We start from the raw sequence: 21,542 nt of genomic DNA, 5'->3' as shown, positions 1-21,542 counted from the left end.
CAAACCAACTTTGACCAAACTTGGTATGCCTGTTTCATGGAAAATGCTGTTAAATTATTGGTGTTTTATTTCCCCCAAGCAATAGAGTGGCTTTGATGGAAACCAGCTGGAAAACTTACAAATGGAACATATCTTCCATCATGTACGGCTAGCTATCCTAGAACAACTTTCTATCCAAAATTGCCTTTGGATTTGCAGTAACTCAGTAGAGGATCAGACTCATAATCCAAGGGTTGTGTGTTTTATACGTGTCAAGGCCAGCCTGGATAGCTGCCTTGGCGAGTCCTTGAGAAAGGCGCTTAGCTTCCATTTTCCCAGAATAATGTAGTCAAATAAAGTGCTGAATGTTCCATTAAAAATACAAGCAACCAATAAAACGTTATGTACTATATCAGACCAGATGTGGTACAGCATGAATACTTTTCACATTCATACAAAAGATCCTTATATACCATGTAGTCTGCCTTGATATTAATCAGAGTAGAAACACAATTAAACAAAATATGGGCAACCAGTTTCTGCGAGATAGCTGGAACTGTCCTCATGCTGGTGTCTTTCAACCCAGGTCAGTGTGCCAGGTGAGTGATAATAATGTTCACATACTTTTGATCTTTTTGGACATACAGTACGTCTGGTATAATTTGTTAGCATGATTAAGCAAAAGCTACTTGCAGTAGACAAAAACTTTGTTATGTTTTCATGCATATGTCAATGACCTGATTAGATTTTTACATATTAACTTTTTGATCAAAAAGTACTTGAAGTAAATGAAATTTAGTATGCATGCTTGTATGCTTAATATGTAGATAACCTGATTTGATTTTCATACCATTATTAAAGATTTTTAATTTTTAAAAAGGAGTTTATTAACTTTTTGGACAGATGTTGTGGTCTTCCATGTGGGCATACATGTTGTACAAACACAACCTTAGTTGTTGTTGTTGTTGTGGGGTTTAATGCCATTTTTCAGCACATGATATGCTATGCATGGCGGCAAGTATTAATGGTGGAGGAAGAACCCGGGAAAACCCTGGGAAGAACCACCGACCCACGAGAAGCTACTGGAAGCTTTCTCGCATACCCACCTTGGCCGAATCCTAGACTCGAACCCACGCAGACAGAGATGAGATGGTGGTGATCCGTAACGGAGAGAGCTTTAAACCACTTGTCCACTCAGGGCCCCCACAGCTCTAGTACATGTGTCATTCTCAGTACAGCAGAACTTATCTTGAACAGTAGAACTTGTCTAGGATAGCCACTCCTGCTAAAAAGTCATGGTCTCAGGATGAGTGATCTTTCATGACAGGTCATAACACTGTATAATTATTAGATTCATACATTAGGAATTTGGTCTCTAAGGTCAGTTGGTTCCTAATTTGGTCTCTAAGGTCAAGTGGTTTTGTAGGGCAGTGATCTTTAAGACGTGTTTTATTGTCATTGCTTTGGCCAAGTTTTGGAAATAGGTTTTAATTATTATTATTTTTTCTTCATTTTTCTTTTCTTGTTACAACCAGGGACACCAGTTCAAAGTTCAGCTTCAAAAGACAAACCTATCAGTGACACAGATTCAGTCCTGAACTTGACAGCCTCCCCAGCCAGTAATCAAGCAAGTGATGAAGCTTATGTAAGTTAAACATGAATTTATTAAATCCTAGCTGCATCATCAAACAATTTACAGTGGTCATTTGAGTAACAAATTAATATGCTTTGATTTTAAGTGTATCCTCATCTTCTGAAAAACACATTTAGGAATAATCAAAACATATTTATGTGTAGCTGTTTTAAATTTATTCCCCTGGAGATTTTTTAATTTTTACCTGAAATAGGCATAGGAAATGCATTTTTGGGTTTACTACTGGTTGCATCCAAGTACATCTTTTTCCAAGAGATTTTTGTTTTATGGATGCTTAAGTCCATAAAAGACATTAAATTTTGGATTGGCATTTTGCACATGCATATCTATAAGGTGAAGCCTGGACTTCTTTTCTTGGTTGTTTTTTTATTTATTTTTTGCTTCTTGGAACTATCATTTTATGGTGATTATCAGGTCCTGGCCTCTACATCTCAAACGTTTCCTATTTTTTGCAAAAGTTTGTGGATTAGATAGAAATATTTACCAGCGTATTATTGAACCTTCAGATGCTCAAAATAACAGAAAAGGAAAGAAATTGCTCTGATAGGCAGCTGTCTCTAGCATTGTTGATCAAGTGAGTAGCTAAAACCTGTACAATTGACTTTATGTTTATTTAATTTATTTTTCAGGCAAATGCATCAAAAGAAGACTTGATAACCATTCTTATGAAAAGAACTGAACAGTGCAAGAAATATGAAGGGAAAATTTCAGGTAAAACAAATAGTGTCACCAATAAAAAGATAAGACATATAGTAGTTTTAATTATCCAGCTGCACCTTTAGTAGTAAATATACTCTCCATATTTAAAGAAACAAAAACCGTTGAACACTTTTTTGTTGCCTAATACCTCAAGAGAATTATTCTGTATTTTGTATCATAATTAAGGTCTTGATATTATGCATTGATAATCTTGATCAACCATTCTTGGATAATACAGTGTAACCTTGATCCACCTAGATCAACAGGACCTGGATAATTCAGTGTACCAATGACCCATTTAGTTAGCAGGACCTGGATAATTCATTGTATCCTCCTTGATCCATCTAGATCAACAGGACCTGGATAATTCAGTGTACCATTGACCCATTTAGATATCAGGACCTGGATAATTCAGTGTATCCTTGATCCATCTAGATCAACAGGACCTGGATAATTCAGTGTAACATTGACCCATTTAGATATCAGGACCTGGATATTCAATGTATCCTTGATCCATCTAGATCAACAGGACCTGGATAATTCAATGTATCCTTGATCCATCTAGATCAACAGGACCTGGATAAGTCAGTGTAACATTGCCCCATTTAGATGTCAGGACCTGGATATTCAATGTATCCTTGATCCATCTAGATCAACAGGACCTGGATAATTCAGTGTAACCTTGATCCATCTAGATCAACAGGACCTGGATAATTCAGTGTAACATTGACCCATTTAGATAGCAGGACCTGGATAATTCAATGTAACCTTGATCCATCTATGATCAACAGGAGCAGGATAATTCAATGTAACCTTAATTCTCTGTTACGAATCACTGCCTCCTCTGTCTGCGTGGGTTCGAGTCATGGATTTGGCCAATGTGGGTATGTGAGAAAGCTTGCCAGTAGCTTCGTGTGGGTTGGTGGTTCTTTCCAGGGTTTTCCCAGGTTCTTCCTTCACCATTAATACTGGCCGCCATGTATAGCCTATTGTGTGCAGAAAAATGGCATTAAACACAACAACAACAACAATTATTTCTTCAGACATCACAAGTAATTCTCTAGCAGAAATCTCAGATTGTAATGGCATATATGAATATTCATTAAATGGACATGAAAATGGATCAGAAACTATAACAATAAATTGTTGTACACTGATGTCATTTTATCAGAAAGTTATTGCATTCAGAATATGAAAGCTTTTAATGGTCAAAGAGTGGGACACTTGAGTAAAACATTGACTTGAGAAAAGGTAAAGTGAATAATATATTTTTCACTGCATATTTGGGTGAAATGACAGGCAATGGAGTACTTAATTAACCTGAATGGCCTCTAGCATGAACTTGGATATAACATTAGTAATAAATGAAGATTAGTAGCAAAGAATATTGTCACATTTTTGTGTCTTTTTTCACATTTTATTTTACATTGTGTTTCTTTTGTTTTCTTTTCTTCAAACATTGTAAGATTGAAGGTTAATTTTATTCTTTAACAGAATTTTACATTTTACAGAATATGCTGCTATCATAAAGGACAAGAATAGATCATTAGAGAAACTAGAGACTGCCTTAGAGAAACAACAAGATGGTGAGAATGTGCATTATATTTGGAGACCTTTTCTTTATATGATAAAATTATTCTTTATGTAACAGGAATGGCACTTGTACATTATATTTTAAATTTATAAATGCATTGTTTCCATACGGTCAGTTATTCTGTTACAGCATTAATAAAAAAGAAGAGATTTTTAGTTTTGCAACCTATGAAAGAATATTTGCTGGATGATAAATATTGTATGTGTGTGTGTGTGTGCAATGGGCAGTTTTGCCTTTTCCCATGAGTGGCTGCTGTATAAATGTATAAGTAATATATTTATATGTATATACCAGAAAGGACTACGTTTTGTGCTGCATTTATATTTCTTGTGAAAACAGTTTTCACTACATTAGATTGTAAAAATTTGTTTGTTTCAGCAACGGCTAAGAGAGTTCAGGAACTTAATGAGCAGTACCAGTTGAGCAGGATAAAACTGTTAGATGAATTCAAGGAAGAACTTACAAAGAAAGATCAGGTATGTAATATACTGACCCCCCCCCCCCAATCAGTGCATCAATACTTTTGACATGTGGGGGCCCCAAGTGGCCGAGTGGTCTGAAGCGCTCTCCATTACGGATCACTGCCATCTCACCTCTGTCTGCGTGGGTTCGAGTCTCGGATTCAGCCAATGTGGGTATGTGAGAAAGCTTGCCAGTAGCTTCTCGTGGGTTGGTGGTTCTTTCCGGGGTTTTCCCAGGTTCTTTCTCCACCATTAATACTGGCCACCATGTATAGCCTATCTTGTGCTGAAAAATGGCGTTAAACCCTACAACAACAACAACTACTTTTGACATGCCGATACATGTATCAATACAAGAGGCATAGAATCAGTACAGAATGATACTTACCTTGTATAAGTTACTTTTTATATTCAGCAGTCATGATTGATTAGTAGTACCTTTTCATTCTTTTAAATTAAATAGGTAATTCATTTGAACCAGATATTGAAGGTGCAGGCATTCGTTTTTGTCAGTACAAAAAGAAAAAACTGTTGACAATATCTGATTACCTCTTCAGAGTTTGAGAAGGTGACATTTATAATACCACCCCACCCACCATTGCTGATTCCATGCTAATTATCTTATCCCAACTGCATGTTCAGCATAAAGGAGATATTGCAAATGTGTTCCCCATGTAACAAGTACTTTACTCATTTAATAACCACTTTTAAAACCCAATGCCACTGTTATGTGCAAAGAGTTGTATATGCCACATCATCTGAATAATGCTGAATATTCAAAGATATTGGTCCTAAACATCGTTGGGTTCCAGTAAAACCAAATAATATCAGTGTTTCATCATATCATAAGCCATGTAATATCTTGGTGAAATCTGTCCAGTTTTCACATGAGTACAAATGAGTCAACCGATTTCAGTTGAAAGCTGTAATACAAGATTTGATGATGTCACCATTGTTGACATAAGAAGCCAACACCACATTATGTCAGATTGACTTCTGTCCACTTTTGTCCATCAAGTATTCATGTACACCAGATGATCAGCAGTTTTCACCTGAGTATTATTTTTATCAAATGCATGCTTTTTTCTTTTCAGATCCACTTAAAAAATCAAGCATGTTTCTCTTAATTCCTTCTTAAGTCAATCTGTGCCACGTGTGAGTGATCTTGTTATTAGATTAGTCAGTAACAGAATTTGTCAGATGTATCACATCCCTACTTTTGGAGCACTCTTGACAAAGAATGGAATTCTGAATGACTTTGTTGACTGAATTAAGGGGTGGCATCTCTTAATTTTTTAATTTGAAACTGAATATTTGAACTTTGTTTAAATATAACATCTTCATCATTTTAAAGGGAGGTTTATGTCAGATAGCTTTTTTAACAAACCATTTCCTTCCTTCCAAACTCTTGTTAGATTGGAATAATGATGAAATTTATAATAAATGGTGGCATTTGTTCTTTAAATGAAGTGACTGTGTTGAACTTGATGGCCAGACTTCTGGTGTGTCACATTGTGAAATATGTTTCATTGAATTCTGATTGTATGTTTCAGCCATGGTTCAGCAATAGCCATGGGTCAGAACCTAATGTAGCTTATTCCATGTGTAAAACACAGGAAGTATTGGCAAAAGAATAGAAAAACTTTGTGCAAAAACAGTTATCAAATAATCAGATTACATTGGGTTAAAATTTGGAATGTCTATGTTTATGTTGAGATATTTAATCAGTGACTGAATTTAATGATGGGATAAATAAAATTAAAATGGAATTGGCAAGGGTGCAGTGCACATGCTATCATGGTGAATACTTATATTCTTTCACTTACTCCACTGATACATACTGCATGAGACAATCTCCACAAACATATTATATTACATTGTTACATTTACCTCAGGATAACACTGGTTACATCTAAAAACCTAGTTTCTCTTCAAAACAAGAACAAACATATGTTAACTTATTTTGGTTTACACCATTATTTACCAAAGTGTGGTACTCGTACCACTACAGTCTGATAATACAAACTCGTTTGTTTGTACTCCCTACCAATTTAAATAATGCAAACCTTCAATATGATAAAAAGTGCAAGGAACTTAGTCAATTCATTCATTTGATTTATAGTTTCTAACCTGACGCTGAGTAGAGTGGCCCTAACACCATCATCTTATGCGCGTTTCATGCTTAACGGAAGTTTTCAGTGCAATAGACGGACATGCTCGGATCCATTTCCAGTTTCTGGACAAGTCCATTTTCAGCAAAGGGGTGTATGACGACTACAGATATACATTCATAAGTAGTCTGCTTCCGATATTTACAATGTCGAATCAAGCAAAGGAAGATGACAAATACGCTTTTCATGTGGATTTAACAAGCGGTTTAATTTCTGTGTTCATGTATGCAGAGGGATATAATTCAAACTCTCAAAGTTATGTAATTTATGCAATTATTCAGCATTTGTCAAACAGAATGAACTACGTCATTATGTTGTCTGATGGAAATAAAGTAGCCTATAGTGTACTTAGTTCTGTGTACATTTTATCACATTAAATGTTCTTGTTTTTGAAATCATTAGGGGGTACAAGCAAACGGGGATGTAAAGTCAGACTATAGTGTTACACAAAATGGTTTCAGGATACGTGACAGATATTAATACACCAAAATTCACTCTAAAATGAAACACTATGGCACTGGGAGAAGGGGTATGCTGATAAGACAGATGTCCCAAAAGGGGTACATGAATGTTATAATTTGGGAAACGCTGGTTTACAGTATTTATAAACCCTTATAATATAGGGACAAAAGAGAAAAAAATCACAACAAAAAAATACATGAATGATGAAGGATAGAAAGTTAGAAACCAGAAACCCTTGCATTAAACATTCCTTTAAGTTTATTCTTGGTATCATCTCTGATTTCAAAATTCTAGTACATGTAAAATGTGTTTATCATTCTATGTGAATCAGAGCATGTTTTATATATGAACCATTTAACCTGTGTGAAGCTAAATTTGCTTAGTATAATGTGGTATCCAACATACAGTCGAACCTGTCACTAGTGGCCACTCGTGGAAAAAGGCAAAACCTGTTAAAACTGGTTTTTGAACCATTATTATTATTAATGTTATATTATGAAGATATGCACTACGCAACAAAATTGTAAATTCTTTATATATGTTGTTTTCTCACAAATGTATGTTCTGCATAAGATTACTTCATCCTGCTCCCTTTAATCCATTCTATAATGAAATCATCACTGACTTCAAATAATCACTGATGTTTTTTGTTCACATTTTAAAACAACATCTGGATTAGCCAGTTATTGAACTCAAAGAGACAATCAGCTTTTGTGAGAAGCCTGTGATGAATGGAAAATCAAAAAAAAAAGCCATATACAGCTATTTTTGTGATCCATGAACCAACCCTTCTCCTGTCTTTACAGACAAGGTTCAAACATTCTGTGACCCACGGTCTTAATGAAATGGGATGTAACTTGTTTCTCTTCTTGAAGACAAGCTTTTTTCTTCAGAGATATTGAACTATACCTGTCACATTGGCACAATAGGCAACACATACTTTTCCCACCATCCAGAATAAGAGCTGCTTCAACCTTTCACTCTAATTATAAAAATTTCCTTGCTTTTGAATCTGACATATTTACACTTTGAGTTGCACTGTTACACTGTTAAGATGAGTATCTGCCACACGATATTCATTTATCTAAACAATGCCTTCATGAAGCACAAGACTCAGCAGTCACTGCAGATATGCACCAATGACTGCTTAAGGCAGTTAGAAACCATTGTTTGGTTAGGAAACACTTGGCCACTGATCATAGAAGGCAGGTTATCATTACATACAGGACTATGATATGTGGGGGTGATTAGAATGACCATTGTGAATGGGTGACCACTAAGTAAAGGTGACTATCAGGATAGGTTTGACAATGTATTAGATATATATTGTAACATTAAACAAGTGACTCAAAAATTCTAACATGCATATTAAATTCAATGCTCATAATATGTGATCTTTATTTCAGTAATTTTATGCCTAACATACATCAAAAATACTCTCAACATTTTCTTCTTGAAATATATATTTCATACAAAGTGTTAAAATTTTGAGTGGAATAAAAATCAGTTTTCTGGATTGCCTTAATAGGAGACTGACAACTAAATTGTTAAATTACAGTGACACAGAATGACTATAAGACTGGGAGTTTGAGCTTGAGTGTTTTTTAAAACAAAATTTGAGAATATTGGATATCACATCTTTTGTATTTACAGTATTTTTCCTTCTTGAAATTTTATACATTCAACGATTGACAATTACCTGGCATAACTGGCCAAGATAAGTCAAAATCAATGTTGGGTAAGTGTAATTGTTGTTGTTGTTGTTGTTGGTTTAATGCCATTTTTCAGCAAACAGTAAACTGTACATGGTGGCCAATATAACTGGTGGTGGAAGAACCCAGAAAGAGCCCGGTAAGAACCACCAACCATTGGACAGCTAGAGGCAAGCTTTCTCACATGTCCACACTGTCCAAATCCAAAGCTTGAACCCACCTAGATGCAGTGATTGGTAAAGGCAAGTGCTTTAGACCACTTGGACACCCAGGTCCCCAAGTGTAATTTAATGTAATTGTAATGAAATAGCCTGCTTTTTAAGTAGAAAAGGACAAATTTTATTCCATTATTTCAAGCATCACCACTAGCATCATCACTAGACTAGTTAGTGAAAATTGGAAATGTCATTCTGCCCAACCGTTCCCCCCCCCCCACCTGCATCAAACAAATGTAAATGTATAATTGTATTATTGCTTCAACGACTTAAAATATTTAGCCTTTTAGCCTATTACATTTATGGCATTTAATGTATTATACTGCCTCCAAACATATGATCTCGGACTGTGAACAATTTTTATTTGCAGTTCAGACATTTTGTGAAAGTGGGGGTTGGAGTGATAGCAGCCAGTAGGTGTTTTTAAAGTTTTCATTTATAGTATTATGCATTTTTAAGATCAGTTCATGTCTTATTGATAGGGTATCCAGGAACTTACAGAAAAACTAAGTAAAGCAAAGGAGGAGAAGGAGGAGTGGTACAAGCAAGACGAGCTGAAAGAGGAGTTACAAAGCTTCGCTACACAAGAGTTGGCCAAAGTCAAACATATGGTAAATTATCACCAATTTTTTGTATCATCAGTGCATTAAGGAAAAATTATCGCAAGATTTTGTGAAGTAGAGGCAGGTTCTATTCCAGAACTGAAATTTTCTTTTGAGGGAATGAGAATTCCATCAACCTCCAATCCTTGTTTAAAGAAAAGGTGAATTTTCTAAATACGTGAAAGAACGAAGTTAATAAAGGAAGTCTTGCAAACATCATACACAGTTTTTGGCCATTCATTTGATTTCTTTTGGTACACTATTTTAGAGTTTGCAATTGCACATCAAGAAAAGACCTTGGCTACAGAGAAACAGATTTAGTTTTACACGGTGGAAGAAATTCAGAAGTTGCAGTGTGGCTACAAGGGAGTTGGCCAAAGCTAAACATGGTCAGTCATTATCTGCAAATTCAGATGATAAAATCTTGCCTCTGTATTTAAAAAAGCTACGACTGCTAGTATTTTATGATGTTGTAAAAGTGACAATTTGCTGTACCATGCAGTACTTACTTTTTTAAATTCTCATTTCACTTTATAAATTAACATTGGAGCTAGGCCCTCTTTTTTGCAGTATTTTTAGAACCAGTCTTTGGAGAATGATACAATAAAATAATGTATGAATCATATTGAAAAAACCCAACTCAAAGCATGAGAGATTATTGATAATGCTATTTTGTTGTACTTAATAAAGCCTTTATATGTTATTACTTTAAAGATACAATCCGTGCTCTAATTGGTTTCAGTATATCTTGTTTATTATTCTGATATTATCTAAAGCATGAAGAAATATAGGAGGACATCAACATTTTCGCAACGAGAGTGCTGACCAAACTCAAACATATGATTAATAGAATGTCAACATCTAAAGCTATTAAATAGAAACTCAATCTGGCCTTGAAAAAAAAGAGAAAGAAGGTCCATAAGAGTGATACAGAGATATAGGTGGAGTAGTTTGTGACTTTGTGGTTTTAATGCCATTGATCAGCACATGATAGGCTATACATAGTGGCCAGTATATCTGGTGGAGGAAGAGCCTGGGAAGAACTACCAAAACTACTGGCAGGTTTTCTCATATATCCATGTCGGTTGAGTCACACAATGCCCATCATGTACAGTTCTGTATTTTTATGAAACTAAAGGATGAAGACATCAAGTGGAACTTTTGTATACAGAATGAAAGTATGTGTGTGTGTGATCTGGATTTTTAACATAGCTTTAAAAAAAAATCAGTCATATCACTACGGTTTGCAATGTGGCAGTTTATATTGATGTTGTGTACTGGGGTAACATGCCACAGACATGTAGCACGATGTCCCACCCAGTCACATTATCCTGACACTAGGCCAACCAGTCCTAACACTATCCTCTTATTACCATTTTGATAAGTCTTCGGTATGACTCAGTTGTGTTTTTTGAACCCATGACCTCCCGCATCTGAGGCAGATGCTCTAACCACTAGGTAACTGGAGAAAGTGTGCAATTGCGACCAGGTTAGCAATGGTCTTAGTTACATTTGGTTAGTGTGGATTACCAAATATTATTGGTTCCCAACATGAGTAAAAACTTTAGAAAGTGGTTACGAAGTCAAATCTCCAATTTTTTTCTTTAGCTCAGAATGTGATCTCTCTTCCTCAGATATGAAATTAAGCTCTCGTCATTCAGTTTTAATTAAAAGGGTCACATTTAAAATGCATGTTGATACAATAGAGGATTGAAACCAAATTCATTGTTATGCCACATTCATGGTGACTGCAAATCTAACATCTATTACTCGCATTCAGTTATGGTCTAAAAGTGTAGTCTATTTAATATTCATTCTGACTCTTTCCTACATGCAGTTTATTTTTTTTCTTGCTTACTGATCCTGATTCAGTCACCTTGGCAGATATTAAATTTTTATTAACTGCTAAATATTTTCAGCTACTGAACACTCAAGAGGAATTGTCCAAATGTAAGGATCTGCTGAGCAACAAGGAAAAGGATGCTGAGTCATCAGAAAAGAGAACAAAAAATTTAGAAATTGACATGTCCATGTTACAGGAGAAGCTAAAACAGGCAGAATCTGAGAGGTGGGACCAATACATTATTGTTTTCATTTTATAGCAGACTGAGAGAAAAGGAGTTGTTTTATTTCAGGTTCTTTTTGATGGGTTTGAGGCATGTATGGTGAAACAGCACACGTGTTTGATTGTTTTGTTTTATTTTAGGTCTTTTATTTGACTTGAGATCAAGCTGCATCAATTTAGATACCATGGCTGATTAATTATTCATTCACTTGTTCAGGGTAAGCAGTTCCAGATTTCCTGTCCCACCTACCTTTTCACTTGTCCCAGAATTTGAATCACTTGCCTAGATTTGATATAATGCATGCATTCTAATCCATAAAAATAACAAAAGAAATCATTTTTGCTGTTGTTTTTTTTTCACTGCCAGATTTTAACTTTGATTGAAAGGAGAAATTGTTACCTCACACTTCAGTGGCAGCCTTTTCATTTTATCCCTCCAATTTTATGTGAATTTTCCAACTTAGGATCTTGCTTATTACTTTCTTTGAGAAAATAATCGAGTCAATTCATTTTAGCAATGTAATAAAGATCACCTCACTTGACACCTGCTTATAAAGTGGTCATTACATACTTTCTGTCATTTTATATAGAAATGAATACAGCTTTTTAAATAGTATAATGATTTCACATTAAAATCTTTGTCATATTTGAATGCTGATCTCCTGTTTAATCAATGAAAATGAAGGAATAGTTACTTTTATTTCAATAGCCTTAAACAAAACTTTAATTTATTTGCATTAACTCAAAAAATCTGATCTGCTTATAGGTATTTGAGTTTAGTAAACATCGGTATAACAATGTTGTTTAAACCACACCACTCAGTCAAACAAGATTTGTTTTAAGCATTTGCCCAGTATCAATGAGGTAAACTCTGCACATATGACCATTATCAATGATTTCTTTTGGTGTGTTATATAACAGGATGTGAATGAATGAATGTAGATTCAAGCATTTGGCATGATCATATGGATGAATGGCCAGATAAAGTTAGATAAAGTGAATAATGAGCAAAAATTAGTGCTTGCCCAATTTGTTTTAAATTATGAAAAACCACATGGCCCAGACTAGTGCTTTGGAAAAGTTAAATTGTCCAGTTTTGAGAATAAATACTACAGGACATCAGGCGATAGAATCTTATCAGCCCTCCCTATGTATATTAAAACATCTCAGATACCAAAATAGAACATGTCTGTATCATTAAACAAAGCTTCTTTTGGGTAAGGTGTTTGTAGTAATAAGCTTTTCACATACTTGACTCTTTATTTATAAGGTGTTTGTAATGACAAGATCTGTGTCCACATTCTTGAATCTTTTACAAGGCATTTGTAATTACAAGTTCTCACCACATCTTTACATCTTTTACAAGGTGACTATTGACTTACTCCTTCCACATGCTTGAATTTTTACAACATAATTGTAATTGCAAGGTTTCTCCAAATGCTTGAATCTTTACAAGGTGTTTGCAATGACAAGATCTCTCTTAGCATGCTTAGATCTGTTACCAGGCATTTGTGGTGCCCCGAGTGGTCTAAACCGCTTTCCATTATGGATCACTGCCATCTCACCTCTGTCTGCATGGGTTCGAGTCTAGGATTCGGCTAATGTGGGTATGTGCGAAAGCTTGCCAGTAGCTTCTCGTGGGTCGGTGGTTCTTCCCAGAGTGTTCCTGGGTTCTTCCTCCACCATTAATACTGGCTGCCATGCATAGCCTATCATGTGCTGAAAATGGCGTTAAACCCCACAATAACAACCAGGCATTTGTAATGACAAGATCTATCCACATGTTTGAATCTTTTAAAAGTTGTTTGTAATGACAAAATCTCATTCCACATGTTTGCATCTTTTACAAGGTGTTTATAACAACTAGATCTCTCTCAACATGCTGGCATTTTTCAGATTGAGTTAAATTTATTTTGGTGCTTTTAATTCTTGTGTTTTGCAGAAAATGGCATTTGTTACTGTACTTAAATTTGTGGATTGGAGAAGGGACCCTTTAGTTTCAATGGAACTACCATGATTGTTTTAAGTTTTTTATTATTATTATTTACATGCCCAGTCAGAGGGGGAGGAGGCATTTGGTCAAGGCTTCAACCTCTATTTTTAGTTCTCTTAATTACTCTTGTTGTGTTCTTAGTTGTCTTTTAAATTTTTATGTAGTAAATTATATGGGGTTGTTTCAGCATTCAGTTCATTCCAAATTTCAATATAACCAGGGCCTAGGGGTCTCAAACCCCCGAAGTTGTCTGGGCCTCTCACATCCTCTGAAGGAGCCTGATTATTTATGGTTTGTAGCAGCAACAAAATCCACAAAACTGGTTTTCTGCAATAGACTGTGAATTCATGGTATTCAGAAATTTATCATAGACTTTGTGGGTTTTTTTGTAGCACAAGATAGGCAATACATGGCGGCCAGTATAAATGGTGGAGGAAGAACCCGGGAAACCCCCAGAAAGAACCAGCGACCCACAAGAAGCTACTGGCAAGCTTTCTCACATAACCACATTAGCCGAATCCGAGACTTGAACTCTCGCAGACAGAGGTGAGATGGCAGTGATCCGTAACGGTGAGCGCTTTAGACCACTCGGCCACTCGGGACCACCTCAAAGACTTTGTGACTTCAGGAAATATATTGAATGTATCAATTTTAATTTGGGACAAGAACAAAAAAAGCCCAAAGGGTAATAATTCTTGGTCTTAAGTAAGGTTTTTTAAAGTTCCTGCAAACTTCTTTTGAACCCACAAGTGGGAAATCCCTATCCAAACCAATACACATGGTTGATTATTTTTATCACATACCTAAGGAAAAAATTATTTTAAACAAAATGGTGTCCAATTGGTACATTTAAACAAGGAAAAGTGAATAATCATTAGAAATTGTTTGATTTTTAGATGGAAATAATGATAAGATATTTTACACTGAGAAATTCAGTGTGAACTCAGGAATGTTGTTAAACACAGATAACTGAAATTCTGGAATTAATCTGATAAAGTAGTTGGAGACAATGTGGCATCATGGATGTGATGTCAGAAAAAAAAGTCTGTTTAATAAGGCACAAATAAATATGCTGAGCTTGGATAGCAGTCATGCATTGTAGGATAAGGACTTTCTACATGTATGTTCCTCCTAGAAAATCTATCTTTGCTGATAGAATAATATATTTGCCTGATTGTAATGCCCTTAGTGGTTATTCTACAGCATATTTGATAAATTCCAACATTTATCATGTGACATCCAATACTTGTGTAAAGACTTGTCATTGAACTTTTGATAGCTTTTTAAAAGTTAGAAAATGTGTATTTAATCTCTTCGCATTATCTTTAGCAAATTGACATATTAGTATATTATATTATTAAATGCTCATTTTTTTCCCCGTTAACTTTACATTGTCGGAATCGTTCAGTATTCCCCGATACTGAACGCGCGCGACAATACACGTATAGCATTCACGTGAATAAAGAAACTACTTTCTGTTGTAAACAAGCAATGACGCAGACACCAGCACTTTTGATTTGTAAACAAATCATATACACTCGCGTAAGAGGCTCTTTACGTTGTGGTTATTTAAATTTGTTTCTGAATGAACTAAAACTTGTTTCGTGGACTGCAAAAAAAAACCAACCCAGCTTTTTTGGCACATTCCGCATTGATACAATGTTACGGATTTAGGCTAGCTACAGTATATAAAAGACGGACGATTATGTCCTTACAAATAACATAAAAGTGACAAGGAATATACTGTATTCTTTATCTGGTGATAAGAATGGCAAAATAAATGTACTTACAGTTTTACATCCTGAATTTCCTCAAAATGTTTTTCTTAATTCTGCAAATCCGAATTACATGAGCCATGTCATAGGTTTTCAATCTGGATTACACATTTCGAAAGTGTGCTGTAATTTCTATGATAAGTGCAATTGCATCCTCCTTACTGCACTCAAAATGAAGTAAGCATTAAATTCCATAGCGTCTTTTTGAAAATCGCAATTGAAAGACTTCATATTTTCCCACGTTATGATTTCAAACATTCAGTGACAGAAACAGAAACACATTTGCAGACGTAAATACGCTTCTGCTGCGCCACTTCAATCCGATGTATTTCATGTATAATTTGCACAGATGAATCAAGTCCAAAATCACAAACTTTCATCGAATCGAAACAAAATACTAAAATAATTCACTCCAGATCAAATGGAAAAGTCGTTGCAATGCGCATTCATTCACAATATGACTGCAAATTTCAATTTTAACTAGACACGCAATTTTCTTTCGAAAGTTATGTCGACAGCGCGACTAAGTTTAAATTTATCTGGGCGGAGCTATGTGCGCATTAATAATGATGTCATTTTGTAATGTCAAATCTGCGCTTGTGTATTTAGTTTGGAATACGGCATTCATTCATTTACGTTGTTTCTTATAGTGTATTTTGTTTATATAATTAAACCTTAGGTAGAATAAAAAAAGGTTAGTGAATTTGTATGGGAAAATATGAACTCGTTTTGTCGGAAGAATATACTGCACTCACAAGTTCGTACAGTATTCATTCCGAAAACTCGTTCATATTTTCCCATACAAATGCAGTAATCTATAATAACTAATTGCCTTCACATCTTGTTTTTTTATTCATTAACAGGGGTAATCTTGAGGAACAATGTTCAGCGCACAGCGCACTTGTCAGCAGCCTGACAAGAGAGAAACTGACATTTGAGGAAAGGGTCAATCAGCTGAATGATGAATTAACTCAGGTAATTATCATATTAATAAAAAAGCTATGGAAGACATGGTTGACTGCAGTAACTCTTCTTACAGTACATGTCAGTCAATTGTATAAGGTCTGTTCCAGTAAAACATACCTGGGACCCAGGGAAGGTACTTTTAAGGCGGGGTACTCACCCATAGATTGCATTTTAGAATTTTGTGACCTCTGTGAAATCAAAGTACTGTGGCATACATTTTTTTTAAACTACCTTCCCTGGGTACCATGTGTGTTTAAATAGAATAGCCATAAGAACTTTACTCAGGCAATTATCATAATAATAAAGGACAATGGAACACATGGTTAACTGTAATAAATCTTATTACAGTACATGTCCATGAATTGTATAAGGACTTTACTGAGATGATTATCACAGTAATAACAGGACTGTGGAATGCATGGTTGGCTGTAATAACTCTTATTTTAATACATGTTAATCAGTTGAATAAGGACTTTACTGAGGTAATTATCATAGTAATAAAAGGGCTTTGGAACACATGGTTGGTTGTAATAACTCACATTCCAAAAAGTGTCAGTCAAGGATAAGGAGTTAACTCCAGTAATTATCATAGTAATAAGAGGACACTGAAACACATGTCTGATTGTAATAACTTATACTAATATGAAAGCATACAAGTTATTTTGAAAATGTTGGTGTGAATCTTCTTCTTCTAGTCCAGATGAATCATGGAAGAAATGCACCAGATCCTGTGCCAAAAAATATGCATATTTTAGTCAACTTAATAAAGGCACTGGCTAAGATTGGATGAGTAGTAGTGCTAGAATAAATAACAGAATAGATGAATCTGGAAGAAGAAAAAAAAAAATTTATAACAATTATAGATCTCTTTTGACAACAACAAATTCATTGTATGTAGTCAGCCTTGTCATCATTCAGACCAGAATAGCAGAATATACCTTTCTTTAGCAAGAACAAGTTCTTGCTTTAGTAACAGTGTCTAATTTAGTCCATATGTATAGAAGACTTTCTCACCATATACTGAGGAAATGAAAGAGGTATGACTTCTACTTATTATCTTTGCCAGTGAAATGTATTCCCCGCCCCCCCCCCGAGAATAATCTCTGATCATCCAGTCAGTAGGTTACATCGCTTCCTGTTTTCTCTATTTCCAGATGTTAATAAAGTGGGCAGAATTAAGTACATGGGGTGTAAACATCTCTGGCTACACCTAATGTCAACCACCCGATACATATACATATATGTTATACAGGGTGATTTTCAAGTCGTGTGTGGCCTATACACTCCAATTGGCCTGAGACATTATGGGTAACCATCATTACTACTTGCTAATTGTAATGAGTGAAAGAGGAACACATGATTATAGGTGTGGACTCCATTAATCTTTTTGTCACTGCTGTCTCTGTTGATGCCTCAAATGCTCTCACCTAAGGGAGTTCACATTTTAACAACAATATAGTGGCATTCAAACTGACATGGTATAGTGATCCATTCAGACTTGTATTAGGTACACAGTGTTGTCAGTCCCAGCCTACACCTTAAGCTCCTAGTACCTGGTACAGTGATTGATTTTCCTGGTACAGATAGTACCCAGGCATCTGAACATTACAGCTCCAGTACTGACTCTGATCCAGATTCCATGCCTGGGAACCTAGGCATTACAGTTCCAGTATTGACTCTGACCCAGACGCCATGCCCAGGCACTTAACATTACAGTTCCAGTACTGACTCTAACTCAGACTCCAGTTATACTAAGTATTTGGCACTGGAATTGGGTACAGGGATCAGTTTATCCAGTATACTCATTTCAGGCATAAAGATTCACCAGTATACCATTTCTGGTTGAAAGGCACATATAATGTAAAGGCAGCTGGCTTTGCCAGTCCCAGCACCGGCCCTGACTGGAATGCTAATCATATCAAATGTTCATCAGCAAAAATTGTGTACGGTGATCATTTTCTTTCTAAACCCATTCACAGCTTCAAAACACAAATAGTGTTCTATACCTGGACATGACAGTTGCAGCACCCTGACACCAAGCATATTAAGCATATCTTGCACTGGAATTGATGAACCCTCTCATCCAGTACTGGACATTGTCATCACTGGTTCCAGCTCCATCTTGACACAGTACACGCTATAGAGACGGGTTTTTTGTGGAAGCCCTGTACCAGCACTGGGGATATACATAGTGAATCATTGGAGATAACTGTGTCCCACCAGCACAGATTCTCAGCATTTACTCACTGTCCCACCCAGCCTGCGTCACCAAGCCAGTCACTGGTGTGTATGGTGTGTCCTTCCTTAATATAATGCAGATTCAGAATGTTATAGCAGTGGGATGTATGATTGACTAGGTTTCCACTGCTGTTTGTTTAACAATTTGACAGTAGCCTAATTCCTTTCATCAAGAACTCCGACGACACTTGGATTTGGAAGTAAGTCTCTCATATGGGAATAGAGCAGCTCAGTATTCACTTAACCAATCCCACAGCTGCATCAGTTGAACTTCAACTGGTGGAAAAAGATGGGAAGCCATAGTAAAGACATTTTTTTTATCACAAAAGGCCTCCATAGAGTCACACCTCATTTACCCAATGACCCATAACCCTGCCCTCATTTCCACGGAAAAATCAGAAAAACTGGATGGAGCCCCCAATGGTATGCAAAACAGAACTTTGATCATGGATTGAAACACCTTAATCCACTTCATTCAGGCATGACACTAGGAATCTGGACACTAAGATACGGTTCTAAACATGATTAAGGAAGCCTAGTCCTCTGAGATGCATGCCTACGCATGCCCATTCATTCTTAGGTCTTCCTAGAGTCAATGATGTTTTTATACATGAATATGCCTACTAGTTTTGGACATTTCCTTCCAGTCTGAATATCAGACCATGTAGCTTCATGAAAAATATGAACAGAGTCATGTTTCTGTTCTTAACCTCGTCTGTGATAGTGATTGAAACTGCCTGGTCGACATTCTGCAAAGCACAAAGCCAATCAATTTAGTACCAAGATGTGCCAAAATATTGCTTGTTTCTCAGTGCTTTGCCTTGGCTTCCTTGACAACAAGGACAGATGTCTCAGTCAGGCATTTCACTTATTTGAACATGGAGTTCTGAAAAACTCTTTAACTGAGTCTGCCATGTTCTGGAAAGTGTCATGCAATCATCTCAGTGAGAGCCTACCAGAGAATTGAATTTTTTGGATCCCAGGTGGCTGAGCAGTTTAAGGTGCTGTTGTCACCAACAAATCCACATCCAAGTCCACCGCATCCTGGGCAGGCTGAAATGTTTTAGTGGCTTTAATGTCCCATTAGATTCAGCTGATTCAATTATAATGGTTCTTTCTCCCCTTGATGTGTTGGTCTGTTGTTGAATTTGTACCCACTCGAATTTACCTCTCATAAACCTTTAGTGGAATGCAATGTTTAAGATAATTGTCTCTCCAGTCCTAAGTCAGAAAGCCTGAGCAGTTGACACCCTTTCTTCATATGCTGGTCCTTCTCTCCTCTGTTGCTTGAGTCTTACAAAACACAAGGGATTCAGTGTTGTCTAATTCTGATTGCTCCCCTCAAGTGGAAAACATGTAATGAATAAATGATTTGTTAAACTTGGCATTGTTGACTCCCAGGGAAATTCTGCTTTCTCCCTGCCTGCTCAGATAGTTTAAAAATCTATTTGGAAGTCGAGATTTTCCCTTCCAGTGGTGAAAGCTGGCTAATACCTGTTGTAAAAGCTACCATTCTATAATCTTACACATGTTGTTACATAATGGAAGTTAGAATTTAGACTAGAACAAAGACCTCTCTGAATTTTCAAAGTTCGTCATATCTGAAACATAATTTTTCATGGGCTCTGACATTGCTAAATAAAGCAACCTTTTCAACCAATGCCTCGAGCTCCCTTAACTCATCTTTAATACATATCCTGCTTCCTAGTCATTCTAACAACAGCAGGGAATCTCACTGAGATAACTACCTTGTTGATTGATCCTAACTATTGAGAGTTCCACCATAGTGGGTCAAGTTTACTCATAACTACTTTCACTGCCAAGAACAGGTTTCCCTTCATGGAAATTCAGACCTTTGTCTTGAAATCGCTGTCTACCTTGTACCCTTTCTCTTAGGGACACCTACAGGACTCCTTAAGCACTGTTTGTTCTTACCATTCAATAGGGGACAGTATTTCTGCTTAGGTTCCGTCATTTTGTATACTGTATGTTATCCTCTCCATTATGAGGAACTAACCCAGGACCAATGCATTCTGGTGCATATTGGCTTGCAAAGTTAGAGTAGTAGCCACTAAGATGGTATTCAAATGTAACAGGTAACCCAACTGACATTATTCAGGCTGTGAGATGGAGGGCAGAGGTAACTTTCTCTCCTTTTACTTTTTATTTCAAAGTGTTCAGTTTGACCTGATGGCTCCTATAGCTACAGCAGAGCAGGCTACCTTTCAGAGATGTTCAGCAGCTTCTGAATGACAATATCATTTTATTATTTACATTAAGAAAATAACTATACAATCTGTGTCCAGGCATTTATATGCGATCTCTAATGTGATTTGAAGCTGCATCAGGAACATTAGAGGACCTTAGAGGAAACTTTTATTATGGTTAGGGAATGTGACACCCTCTACCTCTTACTTATTTTCTCAATGCATTATGATTGGGCAACTTATTTGAAGAAGAAACCAATTTTAGGAGTAAAATGTGTTTTTGTTTTTTCATGATACTTTACCAGTCATAAACACAGCACAAACATCCTGCAGTTATTATAAAACCTGATAAAGAATGTACTTCCATTCCAATAGTAACTAAGACATGCATAGGATTTGGCATCAGTCTCCGTATCCAAGGGGAGATCACTCTTATTTGACTTTCAGTAAGGTGGACAGTCAACTTTTATCACTTTTCTTGCTAAAAACAAGCTTGGGAGGGCTGGATTGTTGAGGTGTGGTGGTAATGTTAATGTTTTATAATCAGGGAAATATTGATGAGACAAATTTAGCTACAAAACTTTATTTACCATCATCTTGTTTTAGAAGTACAATCAGCTGAAGTCCTTGCAGGCAAGGATGACAGAGTTAGAAAACGAACACCAAACACTTGTCAGAAACTCTGATTTGTACAAGAACAAGGTAAGTGGTCGAAAGTTTTTATATTACACAGTAACATGTACATTATT

At 36.1% G+C, this 21,542-nt stretch overlaps 1 protein-coding gene across 1 annotated transcript in view; it reads left to right on the top strand.

The window, feature by feature from the left end:
- Window positions 1–21,542, top strand: part of LOC149779885 (uncharacterized) — a 71,483-nt gene that overhangs the window by 7,869 nt on the left and 42,072 nt on the right. Inside the window, exons 3-10 of the mRNA XM_089936568.1 lie at window positions 1,515–1,624; window positions 2,263–2,344; window positions 3,844–3,918; window positions 4,305–4,402; window positions 9,430–9,558; window positions 11,469–11,617; window positions 16,246–16,357; window positions 21,400–21,495. Coding sequence (XP_089792694.1) covers window positions 1,515–1,624; window positions 2,263–2,344; window positions 3,844–3,918; window positions 4,305–4,402; window positions 9,430–9,558; window positions 11,469–11,617; window positions 16,246–16,357; window positions 21,400–21,495 — 851 coding nt within the window. The remainder of the gene's footprint in view (window positions 1–1,514; window positions 1,625–2,262; window positions 2,345–3,843; window positions 3,919–4,304; window positions 4,403–9,429; window positions 9,559–11,468; window positions 11,618–16,245; window positions 16,358–21,399; window positions 21,496–21,542) is intronic.

Source organism: Sinohyriopsis cumingii, chromosome 16 (assembly GCF_028554795.1).
Source record: "Sinohyriopsis cumingii isolate HCF-2022 chromosome 16, ASM2855479v2, whole genome shotgun sequence".
NCBI lineage: Eukaryota > Metazoa > Mollusca > Bivalvia > Unionida > Unionidae > Sinohyriopsis > Sinohyriopsis cumingii.
Note: the sequence above shows the minus strand (reverse complement) of the source record. Positions and strands in the feature narration are given on the sequence as shown.